The 27,043-nt window shown below is 57.3% G+C and overlaps 9 protein-coding genes across 9 annotated transcripts; 3 read left to right on the forward strand and 6 right to left on the reverse strand.

Annotated features, from left to right (window-relative positions):
• Positions 1 to 1,093: 1,093 nt before the first annotated feature.
• Positions 1,094 to 2,074, forward strand: SLS55_008367 (uncharacterized protein; the record flags this gene model as incomplete). The annotated part of the gene is made up of 1 exon (XM_066779778.1): positions 1,094 to 2,074. One exon carries the CDS (start codon positions 1,094 to 1,096, stop codon positions 2,072 to 2,074), a length of 981 nt encoding a protein of 326 aa, XP_066630582.1.
• Positions 2,075 to 3,632: 1,558 nt separating this feature from the next.
• Positions 3,633 to 5,653, forward strand: SLS55_008368 (uncharacterized protein; the record flags this gene model as incomplete). The annotated part of the gene is made up of 3 exons (XM_066779779.1): positions 3,633 to 4,406; positions 4,461 to 5,415; positions 5,472 to 5,653. 3 exons carry the CDS (start codon positions 3,633 to 3,635, stop codon positions 5,651 to 5,653), a joined length of 1,911 nt encoding a protein of 636 aa, XP_066630583.1.
• A 2,794-nt stretch (positions 5,654 to 8,447) lies between these two features.
• On the reverse strand, positions 8,448 to 9,476 carry SLS55_008369 (uncharacterized protein; the record flags this gene model as incomplete). The annotated part of the gene is made up of 1 exon (XM_066779780.1): positions 8,448 to 9,476. The coding sequence occupies one exon, from the start codon at positions 9,474 to 9,476 to the stop codon at positions 8,448 to 8,450; it is 1,029 nt and encodes a 342-aa protein (XP_066630584.1).
• Positions 9,477 to 10,149: 673 nt separating this feature from the next.
• Positions 10,150 to 11,804, reverse strand: SLS55_008370 (uncharacterized protein; the record flags this gene model as incomplete). The annotated part of the gene is made up of 3 exons (XM_066779781.1): positions 10,150 to 11,067; positions 11,120 to 11,220; positions 11,564 to 11,804. The coding sequence occupies 3 exons, from the start codon at positions 11,802 to 11,804 to the stop codon at positions 10,150 to 10,152; spliced, it is 1,260 nt and encodes a 419-aa protein (XP_066630585.1).
• Positions 11,805 to 11,894: 90 nt separating this feature from the next.
• Positions 11,895 to 12,800, reverse strand: SLS55_008371 (uncharacterized protein; the record flags this gene model as incomplete). The annotated part of the gene is made up of 2 exons (XM_066779782.1): positions 11,895 to 12,629; positions 12,687 to 12,800. 2 exons carry the CDS (start codon positions 12,798 to 12,800, stop codon positions 11,895 to 11,897), a joined length of 849 nt encoding a protein of 282 aa, XP_066630586.1.
• Positions 12,801 to 13,100: 300 nt separating this feature from the next.
• On the reverse strand, positions 13,101 to 13,684 carry SLS55_008372 (uncharacterized protein; the record flags this gene model as incomplete). The annotated part of the gene is made up of 2 exons (XM_066779783.1): positions 13,101 to 13,276; positions 13,549 to 13,684. The coding sequence occupies 2 exons, from the start codon at positions 13,682 to 13,684 to the stop codon at positions 13,101 to 13,103; spliced, it is 312 nt and encodes a 103-aa protein (XP_066630587.1).
• A 1,791-nt stretch (positions 13,685 to 15,475) lies between these two features.
• On the reverse strand, positions 15,476 to 16,357 carry SLS55_008373 (uncharacterized protein; the record flags this gene model as incomplete). Its single annotated transcript, XM_066779784.1, has 1 exon — positions 15,476 to 16,357. The coding sequence occupies one exon, from the start codon at positions 16,355 to 16,357 to the stop codon at positions 15,476 to 15,478; it is 882 nt and encodes a 293-aa protein (XP_066630588.1).
• A 3,486-nt stretch (positions 16,358 to 19,843) lies between these two features.
• On the reverse strand, positions 19,844 to 21,829 carry SLS55_008374 (uncharacterized protein; the record flags this gene model as incomplete). Its single annotated transcript, XM_066779785.1, has 1 exon — positions 19,844 to 21,829. One exon carries the CDS (start codon positions 21,827 to 21,829, stop codon positions 19,844 to 19,846), a length of 1,986 nt encoding a protein of 661 aa, XP_066630589.1.
• Positions 21,830 to 23,652: 1,823 nt separating this feature from the next.
• On the forward strand, positions 23,653 to 26,946 carry NAT10 (N-acetyltransferase 10; the record flags this gene model as incomplete). Its single annotated transcript, XM_066779786.1, has 2 exons — positions 23,653 to 26,660; positions 26,733 to 26,946. 2 exons carry the CDS (start codon positions 23,653 to 23,655, stop codon positions 26,944 to 26,946), a joined length of 3,222 nt encoding a protein of 1,073 aa, XP_066630590.1.
• Between the last annotated feature and the right edge of the window lie 97 nt (positions 26,947 to 27,043).

A 27,043-nucleotide genomic window follows, 5' to 3' on the forward strand; every position in this document is an offset into this window, starting at 1 on the left:
AGAGTTATAGAAATGTTAAGTATTTAGAAAGTAAGGGATTAGTTAAAAGATATCTCTCGTGCTGGTCTACGCGATTAAATGTACGGGTATTACATAGATATTACTCGGATAACATATGGACTATATAACCTTATTTAGGCGCATGGATTGGAACTGATATCTGATGTCATCCATGCGAACCCCCCTCAGCGAAGCGAAGCGTAGGCGGTGATTACTGCTGCTGGTATTCGCTCGCTGCTGATGTTGTTATTCGCTCGCCGCCGCCGGTACTGCTATTCGCTCGCCGCCGCCGCCGGTGCTGCTGTTCGCTCGCCGTCGCCGCTGGTGCTGCTGTTCGCTCGCCGCCGTCGCTAGTGCTGGTATTCGCTCGCTGCTGGTGCTAGTATTATTCGCCCGAGAGGTGCTTATCGAAGAGTTAGGAAGGTACGCAAACGCGTCGACGCGAGTACGCGAGATCACGTTACCCTGGAAATGGATTAAGCCAATAGGAGAGCGAGAATCTTGCCAAGCTTCCATTCATGCGGCCAATAGGAGCAAGAAACGCTTCCGAGATTCTACCGATGGCCCCAATCTTGAACGTAATCCCTAGCTACGCTACGGTCGGCGCACCTGCCGCGTCGCTACGGACCTTCGGCCCTCCGCTCGAGCGGCGACGGCGCTCCTCCCTTCGCTTCGCTGAGGATTAGTTAAAGTATTTGTTTATCTATCTCTTTTCTTAACTATTCTTTATTTCTAAGTAATCTAATAGATATCTCGTCGAAAAGTAATTACGCGCGCAATTAGATTAAAACTAACAGTTAACTATACTATTCTTTTATAGAGAAGTAATTATAGTATAGTATGTTATTTCTTTTCTATGTTTACCCGGTAAACACTCGATATAGACTAAACACTCGACATAAACTAAACATTTCACTGTTACTTAACAGGCCACTTACTGACTGTCTCAACGACGGTATATAAGTCTGCCCTCTTCTCAAAACTTACATCCGCACCACACTCCACCTTTGCTCCCGACATCCACCGGCCACTGGCCATCCGAGCAAAACCAACAATCAACCCAAACTCAACGATCAACCAAAGTTCACCTGTCATGAAGCGCAAAGCTGGTCCTAGCCCCCAGGGCATCAACCAAGAGCCTGCGCGGAAGAAGCACGAGGGTGGGCATGAAGTGGCTGAGAGATTGGAAGCCACTCAGACTCTGGACAACTTGAAGAACTCTGGCACCCAGAACACCACCGTCGCCAACCGGCCCCGCAACATCTTCCGCTGGAACGACTTGCCTGGCGAGCTGAAAAACCGCATCTACGCCTACGCGCTCGAGGACGACCAAAACATCGTGATCCGGCAGCAGGGGCATCCCGGCAGGGTCGCGCCCCCCTCCTACCTCCCCACCAACTACAGCCTATGGCGCGCCACCGACAGGACCCTGGGCCCGCGTAACCCCAACGTGGGCCTGCTGCGCGCCAGCAGGCAGATCTACACGGAGGCCCGGCTGTTCCTGCACCTCGGCAACACGCTGCGCTTCGTCACCGTCCGCGACTTCCACTGCTGGGTCCACCACAAACTGCCCGCCGCCGTCTTCGTCCGCAACGCCGCGCTCTGGTACGTCTTCCACGGCAAGACGCTCGTCTGGGAGATGGCCATCCCCACTAACCGCGCCGGCTTGATCCTGACGCCTGTTGTTGATGAAGACCGCGCTCGTACCCTGCGCGAGACGCCGAGCGTCGTCATGCACGACTTCCTCGACTCGCTGGCGCGCCGCTACATGCCGCCCCGGATGGTCCTGCTTTTCGGAATCGCCGCGCTTGGTGGTGGTGGTGGTGGTGGTTACGGCGTCGGACTGAGTTACCATCCGCCGGTGCGTCGTGGAGCGGCCCCGTTGGTCCCGGGCTATTCAGGCAACAACCAGCCGCGCACCGACTGGCACGTCTACCCGACGCACACCCGCAGGCTGGTGAATGCCCACGGGAAGGTCATCAAGTTGGGCGTCGACCTTTGGAGCTTTCAGATCAAGTGGGAGCGCATGCCGCACTCGCACGTTCGGGTCAGATTGCCGGTCCATGGCCCCTGAGCGATCGGCCGATGGATGGGGGACGGTTGTGTCTGCTTTGGATGGTTGTTATGATGGACTCGGACTGGTTGGACTGGCTTTACGGTTCTTTTTCCGGGTGCAGTGCACTAAATTGTCTTGATGGGGCCTTACAGATGGTAGGGCAATGGGTATGCGTGTGTTTGTTTAGATGGAAAATATAAAACACCTTTTGGTACCAAACAGGGTTCCTCCAGTTATGTCGTGACTCTTTTCCATGTTGCCATTCCTCTCTTGACCGAGCACTTCTTCTAAATCGTCGCTGGGGTCATGGTGATAGCTTCTTTTCGGCACCCCAGAGATTAACTATACCACAAATGACAAAGGAGCCTGAACAAAGATTAGGTAATTAGACAAAGATCTAGGTCACCGCTAAATAAATTAAACAAAGATCGGACCTCGTCTTTGTCTTTAGTGACTTGTTAGCTACCTTGCCTGAAGCACCCAACGCCACTTGATAGCGGTGATAGGTAAGAAGCCCATCACCTAGTATAGAACTAGCTAGCTTTAGGAATCTATTCGATGTCTGAAATACGCTTTCATGACACATCCGGTCGTGTTAACAATGGGATCCCATGGAGTCCAGGGACTTTTCTATATTAACAACACTGAATCCTAGGGCCATGAACACGCTACTACGGAGCAAACGGAGCCAATGGTATAGGTCATGGGACCATTCCAGTTCGACGTGGCCGAGTTGCTAAGGTATGTATATGCGCAGCTGGTTAGCCGTATGGTTCGCAGCAAGCGCAAGCGGATTGTCAATCTATCAAGCAATCGAATTGACAGCGGCTTTGGAGACCCGATTGATAAGGGTTTTAATATAAAGCGCTTGAGCTTGCAATCGGATATCTAAAGCCCGCTTGTAAGCAGACCGCTTGCGCTGGTGGCTTAGGTCTGGTATTGCGCATCGTTGTTTGCCCAGAAGTTAACTCGTCTCCGGCTGGTACATACACTACTCGCTCCTCCAGTCGAGCATGATGCGGGCAGCGACTTTTAGCTACGCATCCCTTGCCGCTCAGCTTCCCCCGATTATCAGATGTACGGAGCGTTCTTTGGGCAGTCGCCTCTTGAAAACTGATTTCGACCTTGGCCATTATGTCGCACCCGCCGGTCGTCCTTACTACGGCGCACTCGGCGGTGACTCCCAAGAGATTATATAGCGCAAGCCATCTCATCGCGTATCGCGGGTAGCCCAAGAAAGACTGACCTAAGCCGCGACCGCAGCCCATGACGTAACCCAGCTCTGTACCTAACCTTCACTCCCCTCAGTTAACACGCCAACTGAGGGGGACAGCAAGTCGACTGGCGCGCCCTTCGTCAACGGTGTTATCAGATTGCGCCAGTAAGCGACCGTGCGCTGGGTCGCAACCTGCCGCCCCGGCCGTATAAGCTGCCCTTCGACGCGGCGCCGCCCTCCCTCCTCCTTCCATCCACTCCACCTTCGAGCCGCTTCACGCTTGAACCCACCCGCTCCACCCGCGACTTTTGTCGACTTACTCACCTTGTCCCACCTTCAGCTTTGACAGCTACCACCACCATGTCGGACCCCGCTTCATCAGCGATGAAGCCGAGGACGAAGAGGCGTGCCGACGGCCCACAAGCCGCCGTGCGCAACACCGCCACCCTCCACGATAACATCCAAGAGCCCTCCAAGATGAGGACCAAGAGGCGTGCCGATGACCTTGACGCTGCGCGCGATACGGTTCATGACGACATGCAAGAACCTCCCCGAAAGACGATTAAGAGGCGCGCCGATGCCACTGATGCCACGCATGATATCCTGTACGACAAGATGCAAGAGAAGATCGAGACCGGCGACCTCAACCCTTCCAAGAAGCGTGGTCCCCCGTGCGACATCAAAGACGAGATTGCGGAAGAGCCGCTGCGAAAGAAGTGCAAGAAGGAAGAATATCACCCGTCCGATGCGCCCGTTTCACCTCAGCGCAGCACCACAGCTGCCAATGAAGAAGAAGTATGCAACCAGTGCAAGAAGGTAGAAATCCCTCCCACCGCGGACTCGTTACTGAACAAGACTCCGCAGCAGAATATCGATGTCCAGCATGGCAACACCGCCAATGAGCGCGTCACTCCTCCGGGCAACATGGCGGACGACGCTATCCCGAACCCATCGCGGAAGAGATCCAGGAGCCCAAGTCCCAGCCCAGCTGATGGACGCATTTCCAAGAACGACGATGCCATGCCCAAGCCGCCAAAGAAGAGGCTCAGACCCACAATTACAGTGAAGAACATAAGCAACAGCAGAACTCCCATTCCCAAGACCACGAGCAAGAAGCATGGCGAAGTACACGAGGTCCGTCATCCCATCCCATTCCCACCCCCATCCCCACTGACCCCAACTCCACAGTCTGGACATCCCGCCGCCGCCGCCGCTGCCCGCAACATCTTCCGCTGGGCCGACCTCCCGGGCGAGCTCAAAAACCTCATATACAAACACGCGTTGACAACCCCCGCTCCCATCGACGCGCACAAGCGCATCTCCTTGTTCGACAAGCCGCCTACGCTCAACCTCGTCCCCGCGCTGCTCCTTCTCAACAAGCAGACCTACGCCGAAGCCGCGCCCATCCTCTACGGCGAGAACAAGTTCGTCTTTACGAGCGAGCTGAAGCTCCGCGCCTGGCTGCGCCGGGTGGAGCGCCCACCAGCAGTACAGCCGCAGCCAGCGCCCAAGAAATTATCCAAGAACGAACTCGCCGCCGCGCACCAGGACCTGCTGCGCAGCAAATGGTTGTATGACAGGTACCCGCCCCCCGACGGAGCGCAGACCGCGGCCGCCCGCAGCGCAGAGAACCCGTGGGGCCAGGTGGAGTGCGGCCCGCACCCACCGGCCACCACCACCACGGCGCCGCCGCTCGCCCTCCTCCGCCACCTCACCCTGCACCGCGCCGCGCCGCGCAGCGACTGGATCGGCACCAGCGGGCCCGCGATACTGCAAATCTACCACACGCTGCGGACTCGCGCGCCGCGCCTCGAGACATTCGACGTCGTCGCCCCGGACGTCGGCCGCTTCGCCGCCATCTGCCCGCCCGCGGCCGCGTGTTGCATGTCGCAGTGGTTCGTGCGCGTCGGCGGCAGTTACGTCGCCATGATGCGCTGGCTGATCGAGGTCGGGCTGGGGACGGACGTCGCCACTGGCGAGCCGGAGATATGCATTGCGAGGATGGCAGAGGTGCTGGGGAGGGAGCCGGGATCATCGGATCGGCGGGCGAATGACGGTGGCGATGATGGGCCGCTGGTGCCGAGCTTGCCGAATGATGTCTGGGGACGCCATTTCTGGGCGTTTTTGCAGAGCGTCAGGAAGAGTGGAGGGGAGGGGGGGTGGACATGGTTTGTGCAACTCCTTTGCTGTGAGGTGCAGTGCGAGGCACTTTACCAAGAGGAATTAAAACGGACGAGCTGAAGGAGGCGAGGAAGCTGAAGAAGGCCGAGCGCATGGAGACGGCTGAGGGACGTGAGGAGGAGATAAGGCGTAAGCAGAAGAGGATGGAGCGCCGCCAGAGGGAGATGGACAGGTTGGATGACTATCCGCATCTCACGTGAGATGCGGATGGCTGCGAAGCGCAGCACTGGCTGACCTTACGTGCTGCAACAGGATGGTTGCAGTTTGGCGTTGCCTGACTTGGTGGGAAGGCGACGCGCGATGTTGATGGAGACAGATTTGGCGATGCCTGACTTGGTGGGAAGGCGATGTGCGATTTTGATGGAGACAGATCTGGTTTTCTTGGCTCTATATAAATTGGATCGAGGCTGGGCGATTTGTGGGATTTCGGGAGAGGGAATTTGCATTGAAGGCTCACATGCGTCCACGGCAGGGGCCTGTTATTAGCATGATGCGGCAGTCTGAGCTAAACAATAAATAATATTATCCCTTTTGGATTCATGATCGCTCCCTTCGGATACGTGACGAGGAAGTAGAAAGAGGGAACTCATTGAGACTCAAATCCTGCACTGGAAGGAGCTCTTTTTCGGAAAGTTTCGCCTCTCCGTGTTTCTGTGTTCCCAAGTAGTAAGAAGCCTCGAGCTTGGAAATGCTCATCTATGTCTAGATGTATTCGCGAGGCTGGTGCGGGCGGTGCGATCTATTTGTCGACCCGGCCTTCTGTTGACGGAAGCGCAGTGGGAGACGTAGCATCTGAGACTGCAGTATTCCATGGTATCTCTACATATGAGAGGCGTTGCAGCCAACATACCGGGAGTTCCCATTAAAGTGCTCGCAACTCCCAGTTTCTTCAGTCAAGACGGACGACCTGTCGATGTTCTGGATGCCGTTTTGAAATCTCTCCCCGCACCCGGCGGTTGTGGATTTGGACAACACCATATTCATCTAGCTTTAACACATATCCCTCAGCGACGTTTCTTCCGAAGGCTACTTGGAATCTTTGAGAAAGCCTATAAGATAGTTGGGTAGAGACACTGAAAGAGGTAACACAGTTGGAGGCCCCGAGACGAGTTGAACGGATGGTAAGCCCATCGAGCTTCCTCGACACGGCTAATGAGCTACGCATGTACATAGTCTAGCAAATCGTGCATGTGCGACTGGGGCTCTATTAGCTTCCCCTCTGCCAGCAGCGTGGTCATGGCCCTAGAAGCCAGCGTTGTTGGAGCAGGGAACTATTAGGACGCCATGGGATCCTACTGTGTCAGGCTGGCATAGTCCCCCTTCTCCATCTTCCGAGACGATCGGTGGACCCTACTGGTCTGGCCGGCTGTCTTCTGTTTCGTGGTCCTCTTAATCGGAAATGGTGACGGATCATGTTGATTGCAAAGGGGTTCCGCCGCTGACCCCGGCGCGTCAGACCGGCGACGCGAAGACTTCGAGGATGACAATCCAGGTGATTGCCCAAATGGGCAAAGCGTTCGAAGGAAACCTGGCACGGATCGGAATGCCGGCGCGAGACGCTCTATACGCAAATCAGAGCGAGGCGGACGAGATCGTGGCCATCCTGGAAGCAGAAGGCGCTCCGGATGACGCCATCGAAGCGGCTCGGAGTCGAGGCCACCGCAGCGGACCTCGTGACGGGAGGAGTGTTGGGGGCTTTGGATGGAGAAGGTTGAGGATCGGCCTGGTCAGAGCCCGAATCGGACGACTTGGAGTCAATGGAGATCTCGGTGGCCTGATCTGATGCATCGTGAAAGCGTATTTCAGACAGCATACCGCTATATTGGCTGCAACAGTAGCGGCAACAGAAAAGTCACAGATGGTGCAATTGAGGTCACGAGTGGAGGTAGTTCGATTGAGCAATATTGTCTTCTTTTTCCCTCACGAATCCCATCTTCCTTTGCCCCCTTAGGTTTATGATGCTATCTGACACAGCTAATTCCTATCCGGATCCTCCGCCAACTCCCTCTCTATACAAAGCCCCTCATCCAGATCCGCATATCCATCATTAACCACCACACAACCCACCTCAAACGCCCGCCCGGGCACCATCTCCAGCATCTGGAACTGCTCTCCTTCCTCCGGCGCAACCGACATTAGATGCACCTAGCCATCACACAACAGCCGCAGCTTAAAGACGATATCCCCTTTATCACCATCGTTGTCTCCCTCGTTGGCAGAGGCAGCAGGGAGGGAGATGGGGATGAGACTGTGCTATGCGGGGCACGGGCACGGGCACGCGGGGCGTGAAAGCATGTAGTTAGTATATAGCCGGTTACGTGCAGAGACTCAAGAGAGAGATGGGAGGGGCGCCGGGCCGGCGCGCAGCAGTGGGGCGCGCGCAGCTATTTGCGGGCCCCGGGAGTGGTAGTTGGAGATCGGCGCGTTTTGCGGCTGGGTTCGATGGTGTTGGCGTTGGCCGCGGCGGCGGCGTATATGCGCATGCGGAGCTCGGCGGACCGGGGAGGGCGAGGAAGGGGAGGGCTTTTGTGGAAGATGGATAGAAAGGTGGCGGCGGCGGCGGCGCGAATGGCGGGGCGGACGGCGGGGCGGAGATGCAGAGCGTATGTACGCTGGCGCCTTTGGTGTTTTCGGATGCGGACTCGACCGTGTGGCTGCTGGATTGGTCGGTGGTGTCCGTTTCGACGTCGTGAGAGATTGGCGACGCGTTGTTCATGGTCATATAGCGCTTTTTGGATTTTGTCGCGGAAGATGGATGGGACGAAGGAGTTGTTCGGTGTCGCGAGGGGTTTGGGGAGTGGACTTGCGTTTACAATGGAGGAGAGAGCGCCCAGAAAAGAGAATCAAGGCAAGCACGTGAAGAGGTCCGTGGCAAATAACAACGGAGTGAAATTGTTAATTTGAGTGAACGTTGCAGGACGAGCAGGCTCGCAATGATCGTATTTTTTAGACCCCTTCCACGCGCTTCTATTTTTAGCTAACTACCTGCCCTCCTCAGAGCCCTATACGGCCGCGTTCCCAGACATAATTCCAGTCGTAAATTTCTGGCCAACTGGTCGGCGGGTTGAAAGGAGACGAGGGATCGATGTACGCTCCGTACTGATCAGCCATAACCCGCGCGCGCAGTTCAGGGCTTGGGTCCTCAAGCAGCTCCACGATCCGTCCGCGAACCGCCTCCTCGACCTCATTTTGAAACACCGTGTCGTCGAAAAAGGTCCAGGGACCGGTGAACTTAACCACACTCCACACCTTATCTGTATCGAGGGACTTCAGGTACCAGTATGCGGAGCGGAAGATCTTCCAAGCCTTGCTCTCAATGTCGGCGTCCACGCTGTCAATCTCGTAGTCTACACCGCAGGTGATGCTGATGCTGTCGAGGTCGAAGCCAATCAGCTTGATGTACGTCGTCCAGTGCGTGTACTCGTCCGTGATGAACTTCTTGAAGTGACGGTTCACGCTCAAACGACGGGCGTCGAGGAAAACACCGTTGTCACTTCCGCGGTCGAGGATGATCTCAACGTTCTTATATAGGATTGGGAGCGCTTCCAGGTAAATCTCCTTGTTGGCCCGGAGCAGGTTGGGCGCGAACCGGTGCCAGCAATGGTCGCATGTGGCACACACCTGCTCGCTGAAGTTGCAGTCGCACTCTGACCGGTCGCAGACGCAGCACATGTGAAAGTTGACGCGGGAGTCTTCTGCCGAGTAGAGGCCCCTCAGGGTGAGCGGGTGCGGTATGATCAAGACGAGCTCGTAGATTTTGTTCTTGAGCTCGCCGGGCAGCTTGTCCCAGGGAAAAGGTCGTTGCGGATGACGCTGGACAGGCGACTCCTGAGAGGAACGGACTGTTAGCGCGTACTCAGGACGACGAAGCGCCGGAATGCATACCGTAATCTCGCTCTTGACATTGTGTCCAAAACTTTCCCACGCGTTCAGACCGGTCTCACCGACGGCGTTGTCGTTGATGTCCATGTTCTGGTTCGTCGGTTCGATGTCACACGGGGAAGACGAAGCGTTCTCCATCATGGCTCGTTTTGGATGAGACTCAGGGTGGATGGGCCGAAGTCGAGTCGAAGAAGTTGTTGGGTGCGTGGCGGTCCTTGGTCGGCGGAGTTGCTTTTGTGGTTGGAGCGGGAGGAGAGCGGGAGGAGAGCGGGAGGAGAGCGGGAGGAGAGCGGGAGGAGAGCGGGAGGAGAGCGGGAGGAGAGCGGGAGGAGAGCGGGAGGCGGCGGCGACGAAGCGAGGGGGTTAACCGCATTGGGAACCCGACCACGAGCGGGCGGCGCTCTATCGAGTGCAGCCGTAGGTGTAAACTGTGTCCACCGGATTCCTATCTCATCCGGGGGCATCGTGTCACCGCCGGCCGACGATGGAAGAGCCAAGGCACCAGTAAACTTGAAGTCACTCGACATTGACAATGTGAAGAGTCTCATCAAGTACCAGTAGGTGATGTAGAAGTGTGGGATTTTCTTCTCTATCTCTCATTCCTCATAGAGCCGTGTTGACGTTTGGTCTAGATAGCGCTGCCTAGAACTCATCTTGGTAGATTCTCTTCAAGTTCAATGCTGCGTCTCCCAGACCACTCATACAACCACAGGCTTCGCTCATGGTAATATATAGTGTCCTTCTCACCATTCGGGTTTGAAAATGTGAAGTGTTTCAGTAGGTGTTGCAGAAGATTGTGAGTTCCCTTCGAGTTCTACAACTGGCCGGTACCCCACGGCCACGATATCAAGCGCATCACATCCTCCTCAAACATATCGTCCTCAACAGCACAATATTTGCGGATCGGCTCGATAGGTCCCCACCAGTCATCCAGAAACGCATCCAGCCACTCTTCCTTCTGGCTGTAGTAGTCCCAGTCCTGTTTGTTATCGGAGTTGACGACCAGACCGCGAACACGAAACCTCCGATTCGGGGCCAGCTCCGCCAGCTTCCAGTGCACCGCATGCATGAGCATCCGCGGCATCAAAAAGCACCAGTTGTCTCCAGTCCACCAGGGGTCAGTGGCGCCTCCGAAGATGAGCTTCAGCTCCATCACGTTGTCGTCGACCTCATCGGTGTTCAGCGACTTGAAGTAGTCCCACGCGGCCGAGAAGATCTCAAAGGCGTGCGGCGCAACGTCCTGAGCGGCGTCGGAAACACGGTCCTCCCAGTCTCCCACGGCGCAGCCCATCAGGTGCACGAAGACCTCCCAGTGTGGCTCCTCCATGTTGATGACGATGCTGCGCGGGTGCAGCTTCGAGCCCGGCCGGCGCGACTTGAGGAAGAGCTCGAGGTCGCCGATGCGGTGGAAGTTGACCACGTTGTCGTAGAGCATGGCGGCGCCCTCGCTGTACGTCTGCTTGTCCGCGAGAAGCAGGTTGGGGACGGGGCTGGGCTTGGGGACGTTGCCGGAACATTCGAAGCACCCGCAGACTCGCGCCGGGGGGTAGCATATGCAGAAGTTGTCGTTCGGGTTGTAGAGGGAAGTGCATTCTGGCTCGTAGGCCCAGGGGGAGAGGATGTAGTCGACCTTGAGAGCGTAGTCGTAAATCATGTTGCGGATTTCCGCGGGCAGCTTGGCAAATGGGAAGACTCTCTGCTGACGCTGCGTGGCGACGATGCTCTTGTTCTCCTGATGTGGTGGTTAGCGCGTACGATTAGAGAGGGAGCGCAGGGAATCATACTTCGATGTCGTTCTCGACGTGGGGCTCGACGACGTTGCTCATATCCTGGTCGGTGGACATTTCGACATCATGCGGAAGGGGCGACGTGCTCTCCATGGTGACTCTTCTTGGTTTTGGCTCGAGAGTGGATGGAAAGTTGTCCAGTGGAGGGAGATGTTGCGGATGTGGAGGTCCTTGGTGGGTAGACGCGCTTTTGAGGCCGGGGCGGGCAAGTGTCGGGTCGAATGTAGCCCGTGCGGAGGTGTCGCGCCGGGCGGCGGAGTGCGCGAGCGTGTTAGCCAGGCCGCGCGCCCGCCCGGCGGCCAGCAAGGACGCAATTTTTTGACGGGCGCGAACGGGTTCAAGGATCCTGAACAATGCTGCCCCTCATTTCGTGGGTCATCGCGAAGGCGTTAATATTGTCTGCTGCCTTTTCGTCACAGCGGGCGGACGAGGACCTAAAACAGTCCCGGATGACCTCGGCGCTGGGAAGTCCTCCGTTTTTAAAGAAGTCATGAATCAGTACGGTCGCGTACTGGGTTCCGGTGTTTCCCCTGGCGTACGCGCTCTTGCGTATGCTTCCTGAACCAGACATGCAGCCCTGGATGCTGACTTTGTAGTAAGGCCCGGACGGACGGTCTTCAACCATGAACGAGTCGTGGAAGAGAACGGTGGCATACTGGGCGCCGGTGTCACAGGAGCGCATGGGATCGAGCGTGTCAACCATATATCTATATGACCTCAGAGAACCTCGTACGCGGCGCTGCTAAACCACGAGCTCGGGAAACCGTCAACATCACTGCCACGTCCAATTGTCGTAAGGCCTCGGAGGATCGGGGCAATCTCCTCCAGCGCAAGCCCGCGCCTGGATGTCGTACTGCGGGTCCCGAAGCAGCTCCAGCACTCGCGCGCGCACCATTTCCTCAAGATCCTCCGACCGCTCGATGCTCGCCCGCGTTGTGGGATCCAGCCTGACGATGCTCTTCGCCTTCTCCGGCGCAAGCGACTTGAGGTACCAGTAGGCGGTGCTAAAGATCTCCCAAGCCCAGCTCTCAACGCCCAGCACCCCCTCGCCGTCAAATTCGAACGCGAGGCTGTCGAGCTCGACCAGGCCGACCATGTCACGGCAGAGCCTCCAGTGAATGCCGCACAGGATGAGCTTCTTGACCTTCTGCAGCACGGCCGGCCGGCGGGCGCGGAGGAAGGTGCTGAACACGTTGTTGTCGCTGAAGTACAGCTCGTTGGCGTACATGATCGGCATCGCGTCCTTGTACGTTTCCTTGTTGATGCGGAGCAGGCTAGGCGTGAGCGCGTGCCTGCAGCTACGGCTGTAGTTGTCGAGGTCGGGCGGGCTGCAGCACATGCTTCTGTCGTGGCAAAGGCTGGAGCGGCCAAGCCACTCGTCGACAATGAGCGGGTGCGGAACGGCGAGGCTGAGCTCGTAGATCCGGTTCTTGAGCTCGGATGGCAGCTTGTCCCAAGGGAAGATCTGGTGCGGCGGCGGCGTCGCAGGGTTTCGAGAGCGCAGTATCTGCAGTGGAAAGGCTGTTAGCGTTTGTGAAGGGGGGTCAGGCGCGGATTTATATACCTGGAGCAGCTCCGGTTTGATTTCAACGTCACCATTGTAGTCGCCCTTCATGACGGCGTCCATGTCTCGGTTGGTGCGCTCAATGTCAGCCGGGCGAAGTGAAGTGTCCGCCATAGTGGCGGATGAGCTGCGTCGCGTTGATCGTCAGAAGTAAGGAGCGGCGCCGGGAGCGGCTTGCGCAAGTGCGAATCGAAGAGGTCGCAGTTTGCGTGGCGGCCGTGATGTCGCAGTGCGCGTTGCGCAAAACCCGCTCCAATGAGCGGGGAGGGACTGGGGAGGTGGTGAGCACGTGCCGAGTCACCGAACGGGGCGACCAAAACACTGCGACGCCAAAGCGTTAGCCGGATCGGGAAACTTTCGTCGGAACAATAATTCACCGCGGGTGATGTCTACCTACCTATACTCTGCCAAGATTTATAACGAAGGGAAGCCGCCCCAGCCGGCGAAAGTCTTGACGTTCTTCTCCAGGTCGCCGATGTTGCGGCCATCAAGCGTGATGGTCTGTAGGTTGGTAAACGTCTCGACGCAGATGCGCCATCCCTCGTCGATCCAGTACAAGTTCGTCTGGTCGCCGCGAGGCTGCTCGATTGCTGATGGCGAAAGAATGAGGTTTAAGAGCAGGTTCTGGGGCGAGGCGAGGCCGGCGGGCAGCGGGCCGCATTGCTGCTGTTGGCGATTGAGTAACACCATGAAACGGTGAAACGTCCACGGGTTGGCGAAGACGAGGTTGTTCCGGCGCCACAGCATCGCGGCGCCCTCGGCGTAAAACTGTTTGTTGACGGCCAGCACGGCGGGGCAGAGCTAATTATCGCTGTCGTAGAAGTTTCCCGCGCCGCTGCGCTCGTCGTCGAAGTCGCGGTACAGGTGCAGCCCACGGGCCATTGGGACACGAGCAGTTCCTCGTATACCAGGTCTTTCAGCTCTCCCGGGAGCCGGTTCCAAGGGAAGGAGGCAGCGGCGCCCTGGGGCTGAATGTTGTTCTGGGGGTTCTGGCTCATGGCGATTGTGGTTGGGGTGAAGTTTCTTTGTGCGCCTCAAGTCGGTCTCGATGAAGTATCCGACTGGTTGGCCGGACAGACGGTCCTCGACCATGATGGACCTCTCGCTGTCTACGTGGACCTGATTGGTGGTGTGGCTTGGAGAGCCGTACTTAAAGACCGGGACCGTCATTTTCTCTCCACGCAAGAGGCAGCCGTCCTGTTACTGGTAGTAGTCTGCGTCTTCGATGGAAGAGGGAATCGCACGGCGAGGAGGAAAGCCTTCGGGGTCTATATTAATACCAGGACAGCGGCGTCGACAGCAGGTGTGCGGTTTTGAGAAATATATATGAGCTTGGGCACAGGATAGGCCGTGCCGAATCGCCTCTGGACCGTACAAAAGCCACATTTATATAGTAGTAATGTAAATACTGCTTGTAAGCCAAGCCGCTTGCCCGCTTAATTGGCATCAGGCAGTATGACCAGGCTGCCATAGGCAAGAGAGCACGCGACCCTTAAGCAAATCCGCTTGGTACAAGCTTTTATTTGGCACAGAATTAAAAATGATCATAGCAATGAAGTTGTTCAAATTCTCCCAAGCCTCCACCAAACATGTCTGTTGCATTGTTTTTCCTTCCCCATCGGCAAGCAACACACTGCCATATCGCAAACACAAGCATTGCTCAAGGTAGAGCTTGGAATAGCTAGGCCTGGCAGCGGCAAACCCTCTTCTGGGATATCCCAGATATCCCTCCCGCTTCACGACGAAGGTCTTCCGTACCTCTCCTTGTAATAGCATCAAGCCGTGTGATGCGACATCCCAATCATGCCATGGACACCATCCCATCTTCGCTCCGCTGATCGACGAGCAGCTGGGTCCATGTAAAACTAGAGAAGAAGTGCAAACAGGAAGAAAGTGCGATTAGGAAGAAAGTATAATCCTAAGACATTGCATTTGAAGAAAATAAGCCCGAGGAAAGTCTTAATAAATGCAAGCATGGTATTAGCTGTGCTCAATCAATTCCACATTTTACGCCATAACCTGAATTTGCGTTTTGCTCCTCCGCCGAAACGGTTCGAGTATACCTAAGTTTTCTTATAATTGAATAAGTATTCATTGGCTGCAAATCTGAATAGTACATCGATCTTCCGGTTGTAATGCAATAAAAGTATAGACACAACAGTGCTGGCTCCTACATACCTTCCAGCCCGTCGTAAGCATGTGCACGCGGGCGCAAGTGAAAACGAGTCATCGGCGAATATGAAGTCGTTTAATTGGCGTTTCGGCGGAGACACCTCTGTCTGCGTTCTTTACGACCGTTTGCGCCTGCCCGCGCCCGCCTACTACGCCCACCTACGGCGCCGTTCGTAACCAGATGCGTCAATCTCACAATGTTACAGGCATTTCAGCAGTCATAAGGGACGGTGTTGTCGAAAGGAATGCTCATAAAATAGTGACGGCAGTGGCGAGGGACGACGCTCGACGGCGGCTCCGGCTGGGAAACGAGCCCGTCGGAGGTGGTGAAACTCGGCTGGTTGCGCCAGAAAAGATAGTGGCAGCGGACACGGCCTGTCGGCATGACTACTTGCTACATCGTGCAGCATTTGGAGAAGTAAATAAAAGGCCTGCAAGCAGTACAGCACGCCATCTACAAGCAAGTGCGCTTGGTGCGGGTCACAGAATCACAGCATCGTCAAAAGTCAAGATTATCGAGCCCATTATTCCATTTGTGGTTATCCGCCATCAGTACATCCACAGCTTCCTCCCTATGTGACGTCGATCCAAGCACCACATCCCCCCTTCATCGTCCTTTAGAAGTCCCAGTTGTTCTGCGGCATGTCCGTCTCAGCCAAGCCGTCCTTCATGATTTCCTTGAACCAGCTCTCAGCCTCGGCGCGAAGAGCAGGGCCCTCGTCGGGCGACGGGGTCTCCTCGTGGTAGGCCTCACAGTATAGGAGCGCAGTACGCTCTGAGACCTCGATCATTTCATCCACGAGAGCAGGCCCGTTGCTCTCACGGCGGTGATCGACCAATTGGCGGAAGCCGCCATACGCCGCGAAGGTGCGGACGTCGGTTTCGAGGTTAGCAATGTCGATACCGTCTAGGGTAATCTTCCGCAGGTTGCGGAACTGCTCAACGCAGATGCGCCAGCCGGTGTCGATCCGGAACAGCAGCATCTGTTCGCCGCGGGATGTCGTAGGTGACAGGGTGAGGGCCTTGAGAAAGTCACGCGGCCCGCCCAGCTCCTGGGGGGCAGGCGGCTCAGAGCTGGTGGCGGGGGCGCCTGGCACGGCTGGGAGGACTGGCACGGTTGGGACGACTGGCACGGCTGGGACGTGGCGCTCCGTCATGCGCATCATGAACCGGTCGAAGGTCCAGGGGTCGCTGAAGCTGAGTCTGTTTTTATAGAGAATGGCGGCGCCCTCCCAGTAGGTCTGCTTACTGGCTAGCAAGATGTTCGGACAGAGCTTGTCCGGGTCGTAGTAGTTGTCAGGGCTCCTCTCGAGGGAGTTGTCGTTGCGACCGAGGCGGATGTCATGCAGGAGGTTGGGTCCTTCCTGGTACGAGACGATGGTCACTGCCGATTCGGACTGGAGTAGTTCCGCATATACCCGGTTTTTTAGTTCGCCGGGCAGCTCGTTCCAGCGGAAAGAGGGAGCGCCAGCCTGAAGGATGAGGGTGTTCTGGTTCATGGTGGCTGAACCTTCACTGCGGGGTGCTTGGAGTGTCTGATCAGTTAGCGGGTTTATCTTGCTCAGTGATGAGGATAGGCTTGAGGGTTTCCTTACTGTATAGCTGTTCGGCGTTTTGCGATGGTAGAAGCTTTTTTCTTTTTGAGCAGAGCTTGCTCGAACCTTGGAGGGCGGGTTGAGAGAAAAAAGTTTCTGGGTGACGCGGCGGGAGTTGTTTCGTGGGTGGCGGTGACCGCTGAAAGTCAGGGGAGCATTTTATAGACGCGCCTCTGTGGCGAACAACACCAATCACACGTGCTGCCACGCGCCGCTACCGCCGCGCTGGGCGCCACTCCTTCTTCATACGGCAGGTCTAGGGCGACCCAAGCTACCGGGTCGCGGACAGGATGTCAAGAGAGCCCCCAACGCGACATGATATCAGGACATATACGAGCCTCTTTTACTCAAAGCAAGGCTTGAGCATTATCTGCCGCAAGACATCCTCTTATACTCCTCGCCCTCTGGGCGCACCCCTTCTCCCCGTGACAGCCAGCGCGTGGTACCCTTGCGTGGTCTCCGCGACCCGCAAATACAAGCAGCTCATCAAACGGTAAGCAAGCCCCGCCGCCCGCACTGCTCGTGACCTACCATAGTTTTCTTAGCAAACGCAGCCGCTCTCGCCCACGCTCGTGTGCCCGTACATCTGACCATGTGCGTTCAAGCAATCCGCGCCCCCGCTGCTTGCGCGAAACATCCCAGCCGGCGCTCGAGCTGATGAGCCATCCCGCTTCCGCTTGAGCGTTCCCACAGTGATACGACTCTGCGGCCGACCGTTTCTCGCATCCGACCGTGATCTTTGACTTGATTCTGACATTTACGGCAGCCGTACCCTCGCAGCGCTTGACGCACGCCTGGCGACCGTCAAGTCTTGACGTCCGATCGGTTTTGAGCCAAGACCCTGCATGATGGCGCACGCCGTACTCGGCCTGCATGGCCTTGCGCAGGAATATGAAACAGCGCCGCACCGATCATACCGCAGGCACCGAACCTTGTATTACAGCACCTTGTGCCAGGGAAGTAAGACAGGAAGAGCATCTTGCACATGAAGTACGACCGCCTCGCCTGCCAGCAAGATAGTCGAGCTGTTCCCGCCCTGGAGAATGAGTTCCGGGGCCATGATACGCTTAGATCTCGCTCTGTACCGCAGATCTGTTGATGGGCACGACCTTTCGTTCGTCCGACTGCGCGACGGACTCCTACCATCCGACCGCCTGACCGAAAGCCAGCCGGCAGGACAGCTCTTGCCTCTTTGAATCCCGCCGCATGTTTGCACCGCCAATCAGAGTTGCACCCTCAATGCCGCTCGAGCCCGCCGAGCTTGAACAACGCCGCCGTTCCATGACCTTGTCCGACCGCTGCGCCCGGTGGGGGATTCTACTTGACCACAACATGAAGGCGAGTGCGGCATTGTCCAAACACAACACATGATGACAACGCCTCTCTGATCCACAGCAACAGCAGCATGCTCTCTCTCTCTCCCCGGACTTGACAAACACGAGGCTTTACCCCGGCGGATGCTTCCTTGCTCTACGCAGAGATCTCACAGTGCTCATGGCTTTTGGTTTGCTCCCGATAGTCCGGCAACCCGATTGTAGCTAATATCCTTTGCCCGACAGGGACTTTTCCGGTCTCCGCCCCGCAGAGCAGTACATTTACGCAGCGTGCAAAATGGCCGTGTTTCCCGCCTCGCCATGGCTTCTGGTTCCATCATCATCAGCGATATCATGAGAAGGGGGGACCCGTCAAGCTGCCTGAACTCGGGCGCTGACCGCACCGGAAATCCCTGCCTCCCGTCCTGCTGCAACGCCGATGGGGATACGGAATACTTCCCGCCTGGGCCCGGAGCCGTGTTGGCCCGTGAGATTGGCGGGGCGGGGTTGCTGATCCGATACAGATGTGCGGCCTTTGCCAGCTCTGGTTGTTCGTGAGGAAATGTGTGCATAACGGAGCGTCAAGCTTGTTGCGGTTTGCCGTAATCGGACGGGACGATCCTGGAGCCGATGTCCTACGGGCGCCGCTGACAATGAGGCTCGCCTGGCTTTTGGATAACGGAATGCCTTACCTCGTTTGTTGCCGTTGCCGACGGTCGCTGGATATGCTTGACTTTGATGAGGTGCTTGAGAAATATCCACAGAACCCCGTCTGCAACGGAGTGGATGGGACTTCACAATGTCACGGCGGTTGACGGTCGCGAGCCATGCTTTGACAACGGTGGCTCTGCCTTCCGGCTTGACGTCAACGGGTGCGCCATGACGCCGAAAGGCCTCAAGGATCGTGTTTCGTGAGACTGGGCGCAGTTGGCTCTCCATCTTTCGCAACTCCATGAACTCGTTTGTCCGGCTCGGGGGTCAGACTCGATCGGTCCGACAGGTATATCCCCCCTTCCGCCGTTTCAGCAAGAAAGAGGATTGACTATCATCCATCCAGCATGAATGACGAACGCACCTTGCCTGGCATCTGGAAACGCCACTCGCCTGCAGCCAGTACAGTACATCGCCCAAAAAGACAAGCCAGCGAGTCTGCCAATTATAAGTCCCCAGCACAGTATACGGGAAGCCACGAAGCCTGGTCAACGCCGAGGCGAAACGAGTGGTATTGGCTGGGAGTTGAAACCGAGGACTCATCGAGGTCAGTACAGCGTTGCCACTGTCCGCTCCAGGATTCTCCTCGAGGACGGCAACACCAACGTCTGTATCGGAATCGATGCGTTTTACACTGAACTTCCAACGCTGCTTTTGTAATAAGAAGACGGTGGAGCAGTTAGGTTATGAATGTCGAAGAGGTCCGACGCGTAGAGGTAACAGAGAGGGAGTCGAGTCGCTGGCCAGAGAGGTGATGTGCAAATGTTCGTAAGCGAGTTGACTTTCAGGTATACTGCTGGACCGAGGCGTCATTGTTAGGCTGTGGGATAATGGTGACGAGAAGGCCTGCGGCCATGGCGATCGAGTTGTTGAAACTCGAAGGAATGATCTGCGCAGAACACAGCGTTGCGTAGAAGTGGATGCGACCGTGAAGGTGCAACTCGAAGTGTTTGAAGTCGATGCAAAGTGCGTGGAGTGGAATGCTTAGAAGAAAGCCGATTCGCTGGTCTCGTTCTCCGGTACTCTGCATTCGTCGCCTACGAGCGAACTCGGGCATCGCTTTTTAATGCGATAGGTACGTGGCATTAGAACCTTTAAAAAGAGCTGCAGTTAGGCATACAACAGACAACAAGATTGAATCAATCAGCACTGTTACTCTGCCATGCTGGGACAAGCCGTACAAGAAACGCCCCATCCCCAGTCTTCTGGGGCACGCAAAACAGAGCCAGGCGTCGTTATATCGCTAGCGTCACGCAGTCGGAGTGCGGCATCTACCCCATCCCCATCAGCAGTCCGTACATACAACGACACACGCATGCATCCCAGCCATCCCATCCCCCTCCAAGCACGCACGCATCACAAACATTCACCGCCCCCCCTCCCCCTCAACGACCGCCGCCCCCGTACCCCCCTCAGGGACAAACCCCAGCCCGTCCCTCCCATCATCCGTCAACCTCCCCCACTCAAGCAACAGCCTAAAAAAATAAACCTCCATATCCTCCCTCCTCAACGTCCTCTCCGCCCACCTCCTCCCCTCCTCCGCAATCCTCTCCGCCTGCTTCGTCCTCCCCTCGAATACAACATCCACACCCCCGACGTTCCCTTCCCACCCCGCGAAATACGCCAGCGTCGGCCACACGCCTTGCAGCCGCGGATCCAGCGGGACGAAGTGCAGCCACGGCGCGACGCGGGCGTGCCACCACTCGCGGTGCAGCGGATGCACTTTCAGCGGCAGGCTGCGCGAGCGCAGGAAGGCGAGGAAGCGGCCGCTGAAGCCGGCGCCGTCGGCGTCGAGGAGGTAGCGGTGTTTCCAGTGGGCCTGCAGGGGGGTGGTGTTCTTCTTCGCTTCGTCGCGGCGGCGTTTCCTGCGGGTGGATGCGTCGAGGGACGCGAATTCCGGCGGGGCAGGGCCGAGGAAGTGGTCGCGTTCGGCGGAGCACGCGGGCTCGCCGCAGCGCGCGATGTCGGCGAAGGCGGCGTCGACGGGGATGGCGGCGCGGAGGGCGGCCGGCGCGATAGGGACGTAGCGCAGTTTGCGCTTGTAGCTGGCGACGGGGTGCGGCAGCGGCAGCACCGCCGTGTCGTTGGACAGGCTGAGCGCGTGCACCATGCGCTGCCGCGTCATGCCGCGCCAGGCCGTGCCGCCGCCGCCCGCGAAGCCTTCGGAGGTGGCGCCGCGCCAGAAGAGGTCGGGCTGCTTGTCGGTGAAGGGCGGGTCGGGGTGCTCGGGCGTGGGCGCGTACGCGACGCGGTTGATGTAGTTCCACACCGAGGGGTAGATGATGTCGTTGAAGCCGGGTGCCTTGCTTTGGCTGAAGACGGGCATGAGGCGGTGCGTGCCGACGAAGGTGTTGGGCGACGTGTAGAAGCCGTGGAGGTTGGCGAGGTCGGGCTGGTGGCAGATGTCTGAGGCCAGCGTCCAGTTGGCGAAGAACGCCCCCAGCGTGTGCGGAAGCGCGCATGAGGCGCAGAAGTCTCTACGGTTCCAGATTCGTTGAGTCCGCGCCGGCGAGTTGGGTGGGCAGGTGCTCGCGCCGAATTCGTCCCAAGTTGAGCGTCTGGATAGAGTCACAAAGTAATCCGCACTGGTGGGAGCTTCTGGGAGTTTTTGCCATCCAACCTCGCGCTCTGGAGAGTAATTATTTGCCAGGTCGTTCTCCGGCTTTTCCTTGTCGATTGCGTACGCAGCGTCTGCCTTGATGGTCTCCATTTCCTCGAAAGGGACAGCCACCCGGCATTCATTGTTGAGGTTGAAAGCCAGGTCCATGTCGGGAAGCCACTGGCCAAATTTGTCGATTATTTGTACAATGCTGTCGAGCATCAGTCGTTGATTCCGAGGCACGTTGGGAGCAATCCGAGCTTTGCCCTCGCGGATGAAGATTCCACCGATGTTTTTGGACGGGTCGGCGATGGCCTCCCACGTGCGCTGTCTGATCTCAGCCGGGCTTAGCGACCAGAAAGGAAGCAAATCGTCGTGAATCGAGTCGAAGTCATCTATAATGACCGACGAGCGACCGGTGGCATACAAATACCACGCGTCGAAATTAGGCGGAGGATGTCTTTTATACCGCGCTGTGTAATTCACAGCTGCCGTTTCAATCGAGAGGCTGGATGAGGCCCATTGAAGCCATTCATCGTTTCTCTCTTTGGCACTGAACATGAGCATGTCGATTGGATGGTATCGGACTTCGTCATCTCCATTGTACACCAGCAGCAGCTGCAGGAAGAACAGCGCACCAAGGATGGGATAGAAGCCCCAGAGCTGCGAAAGCGGCTTCGGCCTGGACAATGAGTGGAGTCCTTGACGATTTGATGACTCGGGGAGGGAATAAAAAACCAAGCTGAAGGTCATGCCGACGAGGGAAAGGACCATTCCTCCCGGAAGTGGTGGGAAGGGGTGTGAGTGGTTCCATGTGGCCATGAAGAGAGAAACTGAGGCAGCAGTGAAGAGAATTAGGACCGAGATATTTAGCATCCCCAAATGCTTAGCCTGTTTTTGTGTGTCAGCGGGCGATATTATCGCAGAGAAAAGATACATACAGAATGAACGGCGCATGTCATGACAAGCGATGCTTTGACTGCTAACCAGATGACGCTTGAAGTGAAGTGCATTGGGGTGGGGCTGATCAGGCTACGTCCATAATCAGAGGCATACTGATACATGCCAGCACCGATCAACATCCAGATGACAGCGGACACCTGGGCGGGGTGAAGTTAGCACACGCAGTCGTCCTTTCTCTTCGTTAAATGACTCTTCTTTTCTTTTCTTTTTTTGAAGGAAGTCAAGCGCAGGCTTGAAGGCGAGAGAGACATGACCCTCTAGAGGGAGGCTTGAGTGTAAATCCTCATTCAGGTACCTTTTAAGGCTCCTTTCATGGGCAGAGAATCAAACTTACCACGCACGCCATTCCCAGGCAATTTATTCCCCTGGATGCGGAGCGGCCAGGTCCCGGACGATATGAGTCTACTAATTGATACACTAACATAGCAAGGAAACCATCCAGTAAAACGCCAGCAATCTGAAGCCTGGGTATCATGATGTAATCGCGGGAAATAGGAGGGCAAATATAGGTAGATTTTGCAGGCAGAGCGCGCGCAATGGCGGCGGTACAAGACCATGCGAGAAGGGCAATGGCCACCAGAGGCCTCCAGCTACTACCGGCAAGGCCGCTGAAAGCATCGCTGTACAAAGTCGTGTCCATGTCATTCTCGTCGGTGTTCCGTTCACGTTGCGGACGTTGACGACGCCGGACCAACCACCAGTCGGCGACAGCAATGAATATGGGTGCCAGTGTCTCTCGGGTGGCTTGTGAGCATTCGCTGCCTGCGACAACCTGGCGCAGTATTTCGATGCGAGTGCAGAGGAGGAATACAAGGAGGACGCATTGCAGCTTCAGGCCGAGCTTCGGACGGGGATCCTGGACAGCAGGCGGCTCGGCAGGTACAGGCGACACAGGGCGCGAGCCATGCGCATCGCCGAGGTCTGACAAAGGAATTGGCGCATACTGCTGTTCCGGGGCGGTGGATTTGGAGCGCAAGGGGCGTACTTTGTCGGTAAGAAGCAGAGCAACACCGGCGAAGAGCAGGACCACAACCGAAGCGTGGACGGGACGTTGGAGAGCGATAGATTTATCGAGGGAGGCGGTGAGGTGTGCGGTGCAGGCAAGGAGCCCTCTGCGACGTGTGAGTTTCGCTATGGCTGCGCGAGGCGGAACGACAGGCGGGAACAAGCGTACGCGATCCAGAGAGCGGCTAGCCGCTCCATGAGGTTGTGTTAGCCGGCAAGTATCATATTAGACGCCGCAGCGGAGCGAGCGAAAGAAGGAGAAGTGCGCGCAAGATGGTGAGGCTGTGCGACATGATGGTGGCCGCGTCGTCGCAGGCGGAGCCACAGCCGAGCTCGGGGCAGCCCAGGGTCCCGCTAGCCGGAGCTTATCTTATCGCCGCGGAATCTTGGCGCACTTTTTTCTCCAGCTCTGAACACCACCGCCTCTCACTGCCGCCGCGCGACAGCTCCCTCCCCGACTCCCGAGATACCCTGCGCCGCCGTGCGCTTCTTCCTGGACCGACGCGCCATCCAACGCTCGCGACGCGCCCCGCCCGCATCCCGCGCATCGCCTGCGCCCTTCCTCGAATCCACCGCCCGCCGCGGACACGGCGCCGCAGCTGCCCACCATGGTCAAGAAGGCCATTGACGCCCGCATTCCCGCCCTGATCCGCAACGGAGCCCAGGAGCGCAAGCGCAGCTTTTTCGTCGTTGTCGGAGACCACCAGAAGGATGTCATCGTCAACCTCTACCACATCCTACTCAATGTCGACGTCAAGCTGAACAAGAGCGTGCTGTGGGCATACAAGAACAAGCTGCTGGGTTTCAGCAGCCACCGCAAGAAGCGCGAAAAGAAGATCAAGAAGGAGATCAAGCGCGGTATCCGCGACGCCGACGAGAACGACCCCTTCGAGCTGTTCATCTCCACCCAGAACATCCGCTATGTCTACTACAAGGAGACGGACAAGATTCTCGGAAACACCTACGGCATGTGCATTCTGCAGGATTTCGAGGCCCTCACCCCCAACCTGCTCGCCCGCACCATCGAGACTGTCGAGGGCGGAGGTTTGGTCATCCTGCTGCTCAAGGGCATGTCCAGCTTGAAGCAGCTCTATACCATGTCCATGGATGTGCACTCCCGCTACCGCACCGAGGCTCATGGTGACGTCGTTGCCCGCTTCAACGAGCGCTTCATTCTCTCCCTCGGCAGCTGCGAGTCGTGTCTTGTGGTAGATGACGAGCTGAATGTCCTTCCCATCTCCGGTGGCAAGAACGTGCGCCAGCTGCCGCCGCCCGACCCGGAGCTGGAAGGAAAGACGCCCCAGGCGAAGGAACTGGAGGAGATCAAGGAGTCGCTTGCCGACTCTCAGCCTGTTGGCTCCCTGGTGTCCCTCGCCCGTACCGTGGACCAGGCCAAGGGTCTTTTGACCTTCATCGATGCCATCGCGGAGAAGACGCTCCAAAGCACCGTCACCCTGACTGCTGCCAGAGGTCGTGGCAAGTCTGCCGCGCTTGGCGTCGCCGTTGCCGCTGCCGTTGCCCACGGCTACAGCAACATTTTCATCACCGCCCCGAGCCCCGAGAACTTGAAGACTTTCTTCGAGTTCGTCTTCAAGGGGTTTGACGCGCTGGAATACATGGACCACGTCGACTACTCCATCATTCAGTCCACGAATCCCGATTTCAACAAGGCCATCGTCCGCGTCAACGTGCATCGCCAGCACAGGCAGACCATCCAGTACATCCAGCCGCAGGATGCCCATGTCCTGGGCCAGGCCGAACTGTTGGTCATTGATGAGGCCGCAGCTATTCCACTGCCTTTGGTCCAGAAGTTGATGGGTCCTTATTTGGTTTTCATGGCATCGACAATCAACGGTTACGAGGGAACTGGACGGTCGCTCTCTCTTAAGCTCATCCAAAAGCTGAGGGAGCAATCTCGGGGTGGCTCCAAGAAGGGCGCCGACCAAGTGATTGCCGACCGCTCGACTGGCAAGGAAGCGAAGAATGGATCGGATTCCGTCGCAGGTGGCCGTTCGCTCCGCGAGATCACTCTCGCCGAATCCATCAGATACGCACCGGGCGATGCTGTGGAGAAGTGGATGAACAAGCTGCTTTGCCTCGACGCAACTCTCCCCCGTTCAAGGATGAATACCCAGGGATGCCCCGACCCATCCCAGTGCCAGCTTTTGCACGTTAACCGAGATACCCTGTTTTCCTTCCACCCTGTTTCTGAAAAGTTCCTGCAGCAGATGATGGCCCTTTACGTGGCAAGCCACTACAAGAACTCTCCTAATGACCTGCAACTCATGTCGGATGCCCCGGCTCACCAACTGTTCGCTCTGGTTCCTCCCGTCGACGAAGGCAGTAACAAGCTCCCGGAGCCTCTTTGTGTTATCCAAGTTGCCATGGAGGGTCAGATTAGCCGAGAGAGTGTCCTGAGCAGCTTGAGCAGGGGCCAGAGGGCCGGTGGTGATCTTATTCCTTGGCTCGTCAGCCAGCAGTTCCAGGACGATGAGTTTGCAGGTCTTTCGGGTGCCCGTGTCGTTCGCATTGCTACCAACCCCGACTACATCGGCATGGGTTACGGTCGCAAGGCCATTGAACTCCTCACCGATTTCTACCAAGGCAAATTCACCAGCTTGTCTGAGGTCGACCCTGCTGAGGAGGAGACCATGGTTCGCGTGACGGACGAGGAATTGGAGGAGTCAAATCTTCTGCAAGACAACGTGAAGGTTCGCGATATCACCGCAATGCCGCCCCTTTTCGCTCGTCTGTCTGAGAGGAAGCCCCCCGCACTCGACTGGATGGGTGTGAGCTACGGTCTTACCAAGGAGCTCCAAAGATTCTGGAAGCGCTCCTCCTTCGTGCCCGTCTACCTCCGCCAGACCGCCAACGACCTCACCGGCGAACACACCTGCGTCATGCTGCGCACCCTCGAGACCCAAACCAACGCGGACCCCAGCTGGCTCGGCGCCTTCTCGCGCGACTTCCAGCGCCGCTTCCTCTCCCTCCTCTCCTACCAATTTCGCACCTTCGAGTCCCCCGTCGCCCTCAGCATCAACGAAGCCGCCTCGTCCGGCATCAAGTTCGACACGTCGACGGCGACGGCGACGAAGCCGCTCACAAAGGCCGAACTCGACGGCATCTTCTCGCCCTTCGACCTCAAGCGCCTCGACAGCTACGCCAACAACATGCTCGACTACCACGTCATCCTCGACATGCTGCCCACCATCGCATCTCTCTACTTCCTCGGCCGCCTCGGTCCCGCCGTCAAGCTCTCCGGGTTGCAGACGGCCCTGCTGCTCGCCATCGGCCTGCAGCGCCGCATGCTCGAGGACGTCGGCAGGGAGCTCGACCTCAACAGCTCGCAGATATTGGCCATGTTCATCAAGACGATGCGCAAGATCTCGGCGCACTTCCGCGGCTTGGTCGAGGGCGCCGTCGCGGAGGAGCTGCCGGACGCGCCCGAGGAAGAGGAGAGGGAGGACGCTCACCATGACGGTGGAGAGGCGGCGACGAGGCGGTTCCAGCCGCTGGCGCAGAGCTTGGGGGATGAGCTCGAGGAGGAGGCGGACGAGGTGAGGCGCGCGGAGAGGGAAAGGATGAGGAGCATGATCGATGCGTTGCCGTTGGATAAGTAAGTCGGCGAGTTTTTTTTTTTTTTTTCCTTTCGTTACGTAGAATTTTGACTGACTCCTTGATCTTGCAGGTACGCCATGGCGTCGAACGACGCGCACGACTGGACGGAGGCCGAGAAGCAGGTCGAGAAGGCGGCGCGCGACGGCAGGAAGAGCACGACGGTCAGCGTGAAGGCGAAGAATGGTGGGGCGTCGAAGCGGAAGGCGGGCGAGGCGGTCGAGGAGGCGTTGAAGGAGGCGGAGGCGTCGAAAGAGAAGAAGGGGAAGAAGGGGAAGCATCGGTGAGGGGATTGAACGAGTGAAGGTAATGGCATTGGGATTTGGCGTTGTTTGGCTTGTCGGTTTTTCGCTTTGTGAGAGAGAGATAAAAAAAAAGTTGGGA

The sequence above is a fragment of the Diplodia seriata genome (genome assembly GCF_021436955.1).
Source record: "Diplodia seriata strain FDS-637 chromosome Unknown scaffold_8, whole genome shotgun sequence".
NCBI classification, from domain to species: Eukaryota; Fungi; Ascomycota; class Dothideomycetes; order Botryosphaeriales; family Botryosphaeriaceae; genus Diplodia; species Diplodia seriata.